At 55.6% G+C, this 11,186-nt stretch overlaps 1 protein-coding gene across 1 annotated transcript; it reads right to left on the reverse strand.

Annotated features, from left to right (window-relative positions):
- Positions 1-6,519: 6,519 nt before the first annotated feature.
- On the reverse strand, positions 6,520-9,206 carry LOC111530696 (serine protease 33). The gene is made up of 6 exons (XM_026447531.1): positions 9,088-9,206; positions 8,679-8,711; positions 8,390-8,552; positions 7,967-8,238; positions 7,594-7,763; positions 6,520-7,389 (listed from the first exon to the last, which is right to left on the reverse strand). The coding sequence occupies exons 1-6, from the start codon at positions 9,131-9,133 to the stop codon at positions 7,231-7,233; spliced, it is 843 nt and encodes a 280-aa protein (XP_026303316.1). The 5' UTR covers positions 9,134-9,206; the 3' UTR covers positions 6,520-7,230.
- Between the last annotated feature and the right edge of the window lie 1,980 nt (positions 9,207-11,186).

Genomic DNA, 11,186 nt, shown 5'->3' on the forward strand with positions numbered 1-11,186 from the left:
CTGCCCCGACCTGGATGCGAGGACTGTTGCGGGTCAGAGGGGCTTATGACCTGTGAGGAGCCCTGGGGGCTGCTGTTGGGCTTAGGGGTGGTCCGGGCGAACTCCTTGGGCTAGGAGGCACGGGAGCGGTTGGCTACCGCTTTCCCCAGGAGGAGGGAAGGGGCAGCTCCTTGCCCCAGGAGTCCTGGGCGCCTGTCCGCCTTCCCGCTCGGCTGCATTTCGGCTCTGAAAAGACCTAGAGACTTGATTTTCCTGGCTGGCCGCTCTTTCCACCAAGGCCCCCTTTCCTGAATGCTGGACACTATCCTGCATCACCCCAAGTTGCATTTACATGAGAGCGAGGGTCCCCCACTTGACCTCTCCCTTGCAGAGAGACACCCCAGGCTGGTGCTGGGCTGGTGTCGGAGGCGGCGTTCGAGAGATGAGCCAGAGGGTGACCCTGGACGCCAAACCGCCCTGCAGTCTGAGCTGCGCTTTGACAGCTGTTGAGAGTGGGCGGAACGTGGGGGGTGCCGCTGCTGCCTCGGCATCTAGAGTGGCTAAGGAGCATCACTGGGTTCCACTGCTGACTGCGGCCATGGGCCGTTAACCTCATCAAAGCCCAGTTTCCTCCTCTTCTGGATGGGAGAGGAACAGTTTGTGAACTGCGTAGAATCTCAGCAAGTCTTAGCGCTGCATTTGTGTTTTCTAAGCTGTAATTCTAGTTATTGTTACTTTTGACTTGTGGCCTCTGGCTCCTCCCTGGGGAGTCCCCCAAAGTCCCTTCCCTCCTGTGACTGACTTCACTGCCCTTCACTGCAGCCCCTACCCCTGCTCCCAGGGTCCTCAGCATCCCAGTCCCTGCAGAACCTGTCTTGCTCCATTACTTGTGTCCTGAGGCATTGGACAGATAATTGTTGGGAAGAGCTCTTGGCCAGGCTAAAAAGATTTATTTTGGCCGGGCGCAGTGGCTCATGCCTGTAATCCAGCACTTTGGGAGGCCAAGGCGAGTGGATCACGAGGTCAGGAGATCGAGACCATCGTGGCTAACACGGTGAAACCCCGTCTGTACTAAAAATACAAAAAATTAGCCGGGCGAGGTGGCGGGCGCCTGTAGTCCCAGCTACTCAGGAGGCTGAGGCAGGAGAATGGCGTGAACCCGGGAGGCGGAGCTTGCAGTGAGCTGAGATTGCACCACTGCACTCCAGCCTGGGCGATGGAGCAAGATTCCGTCTCAAAAAAAAAAAATGTATTTTTTAGTCCCAGTGTCTGGCTGGGCGTGGTGGCTCACGCCTGTAATCCCAGCACTTTGGGAGGCTGAGGGAGGTGGATCACTTGAGCCCAGAAGTTCAAGACCAGCTTGACCAACAAGGTGAAACCCCGTGTGCACTAAAAATACAAACAAAATTAGGTGGGCATGGTGGCGCACGCCTGTGGTCCCAGCTACTCGGGAGGCTGAGGCAGGAGGGTTGCTTGAACCTGGAGGCACAGGTTGCAGTGAGCTGAGATCGCGCCACTGCACACCATCCTGGCCACAGAGTGAGACGCTGTCTCCAATTAATCCCAGTGTCTTTATGTACATAGAACTGGCAACTTTAAATCCTGTACCTCTGTGGAGGGAGAGTGAAGGAAGGGTGTGGACAGTGGGGGCCAGGAAGTTCTCAGGTACCCCAGCAGCCCACGCAGTAGTCAAAGGGTGTAGGTACAGGAGGGGCCATCTCCACAGGGAGACGCGTGGATCCCTACTCCATCCAGGCTTCATCGGCAGAGACCGGGGGTGGGCACCTCACCTGTGGGGGCCGTCACAGCTGATGCCCCAGCTCAGGATGTCCACCAGAAACCAGGGGTCCCTTGGAGTCACCATCCTCTTAAGGATGTTGCCTGTCCTCCAGAGAGCAGAACACTGGGTTCAAACCCCAGCTCCTACTGGCAAAGCCCGGGGCCTCCAGCTTGTTGTTCCCATCCGTGAAGTGGGGATACACAGCGTGGAGCCCTTAGGAAGTTGGGGAGTGTGCCTGTACTCGCCGCGCATCAGCTCATAAATATAACAACAATTGCATTCATGCGCTGATGCTCAGTGAGCAGTGGCGTGTTTCCGCAGCTGGCGCGGTGAATGGTGCCTGTCTGCTGTCAGAGATCACCTGGACCCAGCATGAGTCCCTTGCCCCCAGAGGGGGTCTCCGCACACCCCATGACACTGTCCTCCCTGTGGACTAACTACATGAGGAGATGGCAGGCCGTGGTGTCATTCAGTGCAGTGGGAAGGGGTCAGGAGGGATTTTCCGGGAGCAGAGCCACTCACTGGCCTAGCCTGGGGTCTCCACTTTTGGAAGTGTGGTCTTATGGGGTCCAGGTTCTCCTTCCTTAAGGGCCTTTACAAGGAATGGGAGCGTCCGGTGGTGGAGAGGAGCTGGCTGGCTGCGCCTGCTGCTCCACACAGGAGTGTCCTCCTGGGCTCCTTTCCTCAACTGGCCTTTACCTCTCCGCCTCACAGACTTCGCTCGGAGAATCCGCCTTGCAGCCTGTCTTCTGCTCCCTCCCATCTACCTTTTGTTTTTTTAGAGACGGAGTCTTGCCCTGTCGCCCAGGCTGGAGTGCAGTGGTGTGATCGTGGCTCACTGCAGCCCCCGCCTCCCGGATTCTCCTGCCTCAGCGTCCTGAGTAGCTGGGATTACAGGCATACACCACCATGCCCGGCTAATTTTTGTGTGTATTTTGTAGTGATGGGGTTTCACCATGTTGACTAGTCTCAAACCCCTGAGCTTGTGATCCTCTTGCCTCAGCCTTCCAAAATACTGGGATTACAGGCGTGAGCCACCCTGCCCAGCGTCCGTCTGCCTTCTATCTCCTTCACTCCCCACCCCAGACAGGGTGTTGTGTTATGATGGGGAAGGCCCTTGTGTCTTTCAGGTGTGTTAGACCAGGGAAACAATCTGTCTTCTTTCACGTGCCCCAAAGCAGGACTCGAATCTTCCCTGGGTCTTTCTGATTGGGAGTCTTAAGACTCTTCCCAGAGAGGGCCCCGTCCTATTCCCTGGGAAAAGAATGCTGACAAAACCCTACAGGACAGAGTTTGGAGGGTTTCTCCATAGCTCAGCTCGTGTGGTCCCCAGAGGGTGACAGCACAGGGATGGATGGGAGCTCCGGGCCCCTCCCCAGCACCTCAGCCTACACTTTGCTTCATTTCGATGCTTTGTAACATCCTTTATGATAAACCAGTGAATGTGTTTCCCTGAGTTCTCTGAGTCGCTCTAACAAATTAATTGAACCCAAAGAGTCATGGGAACACCAACCTGAAGCCAGTCAGTTAAAAGTTCTGAAGCCCACACTTGCAGCTGGGGAATGGGGCGGCAGTCCTGTGAGCCGCAACCTGTGGGACCTGAGGCTGGCGCTGGGCAGATAGTGTTGGAATTGAATTGAGGACACCCTGCTGGTGTCCAGTGCTTAGTGGGGTGGGGGGGACCCCACAACTGTTTGTCACAGGAGTCTTCTGTGTTGATAATTGTGGTTTTGGTATGAGAGTGTTGGGGACCTCTGCTTACCAGGCCTCTGGTTTAATAAAACAACTAGAGTGATCCATCTTAAAATGTGTAGCTAAGCACTCACAAGGCATCTATAAGGCTCCTGCTGTCTGAAAATAGCCACATTCTTTCTGTTTTTGAGACAGGGTCTCCCTCTGTCACCCAGACTGGATGGAGTGCAGTAGCCTGATACTGGCTCAAACAATCCTCCCACCTCAGCCCCTGGAGTAGCTGGGACTACAGGCATGCACCACCACATCCGGCTAATTTTCGCAGTTTTTGTAGGGATGGGGTTTCGCCATGTTGCCCAGGCTGATGTCAAACTGAGCTCAAGCAATCCTCCTGCCTCAGCCTCCCAAAGTGCTGGGACTACAGGCGGGAACCACCACATCCGGCCTAAAATGACCACCTCTTAAGCTGGCCACAAATTATGATTATGAAATGTTTATGGCCATACAGGACATCTCCCACAAGGCCCTAGAATGTGTACACGTCCTGAGAATGCAACCTGCTCTACTAAGTAGCATCGGTAAGCAGGCTAAGGCAGAGGATGCACAGTCACTGATGGCAGCAAAAGCCCCGACCTTCAGTGAGCACATCTGCACATTCCAGGTTTATTTACCCCTCCTTGTAGTTTCTCTTTTTTTTTCTTTTTTTTTTGGAGACAAAGTCTCACTCTGTTGCCCAGGCTGGAGTGCAATGGCGTGATCTTGGCTCACTGCAACCTCCGCCTCCCGAGTTCAAGTGATTCTCCTGCCTCAGCCTCCTGAGTAGGTGGGATTACAGGTGTGTGCCACCACACCTGGCTAATTTTTATATTTTTAGTAGAAACGGGATTTTACCATGTTAGCCAGGCTGGTCTCGAACTCCTGACCTCAGGTGATCCCCCCGCTCCTCGGCTTCCCAAAGTGCTGGGATTACAGGCTTGAGCCACCGTGCCCGGCCTGTAGTTTCTTATAAGCAGAGACACTAACCAAAGATGGTGAGTTCTTCCCCCTGCTCTCTGAGCACGCCTGCTCTGTGATGGAGTCCTTTCTAATCAACTTGCTTCTCACTGTGCTCTGTGGCTTACCTTGAATTCCTTCCCGCGTGAGATCCAAGAACCCTCTCTTGGGGTCTGGATCGGGACCTTCTTTTCTGACAACAGGAGTAGAGGAAAAACATGATTTGAGAGAGATTTTCCCTACACACAGATCTTGCTCTGTAGCCCAGGCTGGAGTGCAGTGGCGTGATCATTACAGCAGCCTTGAAATCCTGGGTTCAGGCGATCCCACCTCACCCTCCCGAGTAACTGAGACTACAGGCACGGGCCACCATGCCTGGCTAATTTAATTTTTTATAGAGATGGGGGTTTCACTGTGTTGCCCAGGCTGGTCTCGATTTTCTGGCCTCAAGCAATCATCCTGCCTTGGTCTACCAAAACACGGGTTACAAGCATGAACCACTGTGCCTGGCCTACTTTTCTTGTTTTTGTGTTAATACATAGTAGTTATTCATGACCACTAGTTAGCAATGTGCCTTATTTGTAGAGTGTTTTATAGCTACTTTTGTCCCCAAAAGGGATGTGACATATCTGTTAGTGTGGGATTTGAGTTCAAATGTGGCTTCACTACTTACCAGCTGTGGGCCGGTGGCCATGTTACCTAACCTGTCTGGGCCTGTTTCCCTTCTGTGAGATGAGTGTCTCCTTCGAGGGCTCTCAGGTCTGCTGAGAGCATGTACATACCTGGCACAGTGCACACACTCAGCAGGCATAACAGTCACCGCCTTGGCCGACATCTGGACCGCCAGCAGCCATGGGAGAGCAGGTGTTATCAGTTCAGATTATGGAGGGGGACATGGGCCCCATCCTGTGGGATCAGTGGCACAGGGCCGACAAGAGCTGCCGCCCGTCTGGCACTGCAGGCTGTTGTGCCAGGAGGAGGCCAGAAGGAGGGGTGTGGGGAGGCTGCCCTGTTGGGGTGGGAGGGAGTGGAGAGAGTGGAGGACCTCTGCTTTTCCCAGAATCAGACCGCCTGGGCTGCAGTCCCAGTCTACCAACCATGCCGGCGGTGTGACTTTTTGGACTTGTTTTTCTCATCTGACAAATGGGGACAAGCCACCTCACAGAGCCTCCTGTGGGAATTCAATGAGCTGATGGAATAAAGCTCTCCCTCTGCATGATGTCTGGTGAGGGCTTGATGAGGGGCCGTGATTTTTTTTCATTAATGATCCTCCCTTCCCTGCCCAGCTCCACTCCCTTCTGCCTCCTTAGTTGGGCCGGCAGGCTGGCCTGCCACAGCCATGCTCTGTCGTCCTGGGCACCTGGTCCCTGATGACCCCACCAACGGTGGCCAATACGTACTACAGTGTGGCTTGTTCTCCACCTGGGGGACAGAGCAACCTTGAGCACCCTTCCTGCCCCACTTGGCCTGGCCTACCCATGACCATCTAGTACAGCCCACTTCCCCAGCTCCCCAGGAGAAAAGAAGAGGGAGGCAATGCTCAGGCCTGTGCCTAGACCTAAAGGGGCTGCGCCTTTGAAGTTTGCCTTCCCTTGTCTTCACTTCTCTTCTGCCGACAGCCGCTGTCAGCTCCAGGGTAGGTTTTGAGTTTTCCAGGTTTTGTTTCTTTCTGCAGCTGTGGAAACTGACCTCTGTCTATTGGAATGGGTGGTCCTGGCTCTGGAGACAAGGACATGGCAGAGAGGGGACAGGATGCCAGGCACCAGGCTGCAAGGGGACCCTACAGGTGGGCAAGGCCATCGGCGTCCGGATGCAGGTGTCAGTAGGGTGACCTGGGCCCCAGGGTCACCCTGGGAGTGAATGGTGGCCAGAAACAATGAGAACAGAATCTGGGCCTGCCCCAGGGCTCCTGACCCATCCTCAGCCGAGGATCTGATGCCAAGTGACCAGCCTCTTGGAGTACGTGGGGAGGTGGCCACGCTGGCCAGCCCACCTTTCCCACTGGGACACCTCCATCACAGTGGAGCAAAATCTGTATTAGTTTTTATTGCTGTATAAATGTCAGCACAAATGGAGCAGCTTAAAACACACGTTTGTTAAGTTACAACTTTGTAGGTCAGTAGTCCGGCTGGTTCAGCTAGGTTCTCTGCTTAGGGTCTTTTTAGGTTGAAATGAAGGGGTTGGCCAGTGGGGCTCTTACCTGGCGGCTGGTGAAGAACTTACTTCCCAGCTCTTTCAGGGTGCTGCCAGAATCCAGTGCCTTGTGGCTGTGGGTCTGAGGGTTCCGATCCCCTGCCGGCTGTCGGCAGGGGCTGCTGTCTGCTCCTAGAGGCTGCTCATGGGCTGCGTTCCCCGTGTCCTCAAAGCCAGCTATGGAGGATCTCCCTGGTGTCAAATCTCTGTCATGCTGTGAATCTGACTTTCTCCAGAAAAAGATGGGCACACAGGCCAGATGGGCAGCAGTTGGTCTGCCCACCGCTGTGTGCCTTGCACCCAGCCCTGGCCAGGGCCGAGAAAAGTCAATACAAGCCAGGAAGGGAGGGGGGAGTGTCACCCCCTGGGACTCATGGCAGATCCCTGGAAGAGGGTTGGTGGAGTCAGATCTGGTGAGCCCCAAAGAGGAGAGGAGGCAGGAGGTGGGGAGTGGGGGTTGGGGGTGGCCTTTAGCTTTATTAGGCCTCTTGGCCTCAAGGCAGAAGAGATGTGGGGTATGAGCAGATCCCCGGATGAACCAGGAGACTGAGGGACCCCAGCAGCTGGCTCCAGGTCAGCCTCACTGGCTAGCATTAGAAGGTTACGTGAGCCTGAATCCGGGGGCTATATGTGGCCACGTTGGTGTAGACACCTGGACGGTTGGGCAGGGCACAACCCTTGCCCCAGCTCACCACGCCCACCAGGACCCAGCTCCCAGACTGCAGGCAGGTCAGGGGTCCCCCAGAATCACCCTGCAGGAGAAAGAGGAGCCTAGGTCTCAGCCCTCCCAGGACCTCAGAACAGTTCTCAGGGTTCCAAACCCCTGGGGTGGTGCCTCTGGGTTGGGGGCCAGGACCCTGAGCCTGAGTTGGTATGTCCTGGGTCCTGGAGTTGAGGGAGGCAGGGTGCTAGGCACAGGGGTGGGACTCTGGAGGCCGGGGAGGTGGGGTGCACACCTGGCAGGCGTTCTTGTGGCCCTGGGGGTAGCCGGCACACAGGCTCCCAGGCAGTACAGTGGGCTCTGCCAGGGGCACCTCCGTGCCCACGTGGTAGAGGTGGTCGCAGGTGGGCGAGTCCAGCAGCAGCACCCTTACTCCCTGTAGCGGTTGCCACTCTGGGAGGAGTACTGGGGGAAGAGGAGGAACCTCTGAAAGGAAGGCGTGGAGCCAGGGTCAGTGGGAGAAGCTGAGTTCTGAGTGAGAGGAGGTTTGGTTTCCGAGAAGCCGCGCTGGGTCTTGGATTGGGGCAGTGAGGGACTGGGATTTCCAGTCAGTTGGAGGAGGAGATGGGGGCTCCCCTATGCCTCGGAGCCCCGCCCTCCTGCCTTACCTCCTGGGTGGAGGCTGCCCCAGCCAGTGACCCAGCATGGTGTGCCGGGCGGCGGGCGGGCGCCAGGCACGGGCAGGCAGGCGGGCTGGATGCGAGCGCTCAGGGGCACCGGGCGACGCAGCTGCAGCAGTGCCAGGTTGCCGCGGGCCCCGTCCTCCAAGTAGTCCGGGGGCAGCAGCACCCGTTGCACGGGCACCGAGAGCGTGCAGGGCAAGGTGGGGCCCAGATGCAGCGCCCCCAGGCGCACACGGTACTCAGCTGGCAGTGCCCTCCTGTAGGATAGGAGCGGGGGCTACTTCCAGCACCCGGTCCTCGACCCCCTCCAGCCTGCCTCGACCCCAACGCCTCTGCTGGGCCACGCCCGGTTCTCCGCGGGCCTTGCCTTCCTTGCACACCCCGCCTGGGCCCTCGGTGAGTGCTGACCTGGAGAAGCAGTGCGCTGCTGTCAGCACCCACTGGGGGGCGATGAGCGACCCCACACACACGTGTGCCCCACGATGCTGGATGCTCACCTGCCACAGCCACTCTCCATCCCGGGTATCCTGGCCCCCTACGATCCGACTGGACACGTGGGGCTGCCCGCAGGCTACAAAAGGAGCAGGGGCTGTGAGGGTTGGCTGAGGACCTGGGGCCTGGGAGGCTGGTGTGTGGGGAGACACGGGGCCAAGGTCCAGGATGGGGCTGACTCGGGTGGACTCTGAGGCTTCCTCACCTGCAGACTTCCTTCCCTGAGTCCCAGCAGCTCCTGGAGGAGGAAGCAGGGAAGGGACCAGATTATAGATTTGGTGTCAAATAACGGGGTTGGAAGGGAGGCCAGAGATGAAGAAGGAGAGTGAAACATAATGTTGCCCTGACCTTGTGCCAGGCTTTCATGCCGTCTGTTATCTTATTTAACCCTTCCCAGAGCACTGTGAAGGTGCAGGGGGGAAGGGAGTATGAGCATGACACCGACAAGCACATCGAGGTGTGGTGAGGTCAAGGTCAGTGGCAGAGAGGATTGAGCCCTTGGGATCAAGGTTAGAAAGCCCAAGAGTGCTCCAGGGAGCAGTGAGATGGGAGAACTGGGAGCCAAGATATCTGCGGCCCTTACCCCCCAGTCCGTGTCCCCACTCACCACTCACCCAGCACCAGAAGGAGCAGGATCTGGAGATAGGAAGCCCCTCTCATTCTGTCTTCAGGGCTGGGCTGAGTAAGGGTGGCACTGCCCAGGGCTTGGACTCTGCTCTGGAGCCAGCAGAGAGAGGAGCGTCTGAAAGGTTGGGGAGTTTGTGAGGAGTGGAAAAATCTGAGGAGTCAGGAAGGGTCACTGCATCCCATCTCCCTGACGCCCCAGGCTGATGGCTCTTCTTTTTTGCCTGCACAGCCTCTGTAAGGCCCGGATCCAGACAGCAAGGGCCACGACTGCCCCTTAGCAGGGCAGGGAGGGTGCCTGCCGTCTGTGTGGTCAGAGAAAGACAGCAGAGGCATCAGTTCTTCTTGCTGAGAATCTGGGATCTCCCCCAGCTGCTTTACATCTTTGAATAAAAAGTTTTCCCCTCAAGACTCAGGCGCCCTTGGCCCCCCTCCAGCCTGCTGGGCCCCAGGTGGAGAGGTGAGTGGCAAGGGGGCAGGTGGGGTGTGCTTGGCAAAGGAGCCTCCTATCAGACCCTGGGGTCTGCAGCTCCCTGCCCTACCCATGCAGGTCTTCCTTTCTGTCTCTTGGGAGACACTCCCATCCTGATGCCCTGTGGCCTCATTGTAACTAATTGCATCTGCAAAGCCTGTGTTTCACAATCAGGTCAATTCTGATGTTCCAGGTAGACACGAATTTCGGGGACATGTATTCAAACCATTCCACGTCACTTTTCTTTTCTTTTCTTTTTTTGGAGACGGAGTCTCTATCTGTTGCCCAGGCTGGAGTGCAGTGGTGTGATCTCGACTCACTGCAACCTCCTCCTCCCAGGTTCACTCCATTCTCCTGCCAAATAGCTGGGACTACAGGCCCCTGCCACAACGCCCGGCTAATTTTTTGTGTTTTTGGTAGAGACGGGGTTTCACTCTGTTAGCCAGAATGGTCTCGATCTCCTGACCTCGTGATCAGCCCGCCTCAGCCTCTCAAAGTGCTGGGATTATAGGCGTGAGCCACCGTGCCCAGCCCTAGGAGGCTATTTCTCATAAAGGGTTGCAGGCAGGACACGGTGGCTCACGCCTGTAATCCCAGCACTTTGGGAGTCCAAGGTGGGCAGATCACTTGAGGTCAGGAGTTCAAGACCAGCCTGGCCAACATGGTGAAACCCTGTCTCCACAAAAATTAGCTGGGCGTGGTGGTGTGCACCTGTAATCCCAGCTACTTGGGAGGCTGAAGCAGGAGAATCGCTTGAACTTGGGAGACAGAGGTTGCAGTGAGCCAAGATGGTGCTACTGCACTCCAGCATGGGTGACACAGCAAGGCTTTTGTCTCAAAATAAAAATAAATAAATAAACAAATGGTTGCAGCCTGCAGGCTGGCCACTCCGCAGGCCATAAGTGCAGCATCCGGCAGAGACTGTTAACAGGTTCTTCGAGGGAGGGGGGGATAAGACAAGAGTTTATTCTGAAGCAGTTGCCACATACACATACTCAACAGGAAATAGGAGGAACTATATTTATGAAAGAGAGCTGCACGCAGTTGTGACAAGCAAGCATGCATGTTGCATTCATCCCATGTTCACACTGGGGTGGCAACTTCACATTTAAATGCATTACATTAAGTCCTATATATCAAAAGGTCTTTTCAGGACATCAAAGCACTCAAGTGCACAGCCTCTGGAAACCAGTCAGAACCAACCCTTGATTGGAGGCCTCTTATCAGGAGAAAGTGACTGAAATCAGTTTCTTGTCCAATCAAAGCTATAGTTGTGGCTTGTGGAACAGGGGAGTCAGTTATCTAGTGTCTGTCAATGGATAAGTTATAATTGTTTTAATATTGCTTATCTCTAGGCCAGGATTTGCTTAACTGCCAGAGAAAAAGAAAAACCTTGTTGCAGTTAGAACATAGTTTATATAGTTTATTATTTATTTATTTATTTTGAGACGGAGTTTTTGCTCTGTCACCCAGGCTGGAGTGCAGTAGCACCATCTTGGCTCGCTGCAACCTCTGCCTCCTGAGTTCAAGCGATTCTCCTTCCTCAGCCTCCCAAGTAGCTGGGATTACAGGCGCCCACCACCATGCCTGGCTAATTTTTTAGTAGAGACAGGATTT

The sequence above is a fragment of the Piliocolobus tephrosceles genome, chromosome 17 (genome assembly GCF_002776525.5).
Source record: "Piliocolobus tephrosceles isolate RC106 chromosome 17, ASM277652v3, whole genome shotgun sequence".
Classification (NCBI taxonomy): Eukaryota; Metazoa; Chordata; class Mammalia; order Primates; family Cercopithecidae; genus Piliocolobus; species Piliocolobus tephrosceles.

Coding starts and splice junctions, on each gene's coding strand:
- LOC111530696 (XM_026447531.1), bottom strand. CDS start 9,133: ATGAGAGGGGCTTCCTATCTCCAGATCCTGCTCCTTCTGGTGCTGG. Junction 8,712..9,087: donor CCTGCTCCTTCTGGTGCTGG/GTGAGTGGTGAG, acceptor TTCCTCCTCCAG/GAGCTGCTGGGACTCAGGGA. Junction 7,764..7,966: donor GGGCAGCCTCCACCCAGGAG/GTAAGGCAGGAG, acceptor CTCTTCCCCCAG/TACTCCTCCCAGAGTGGCAA.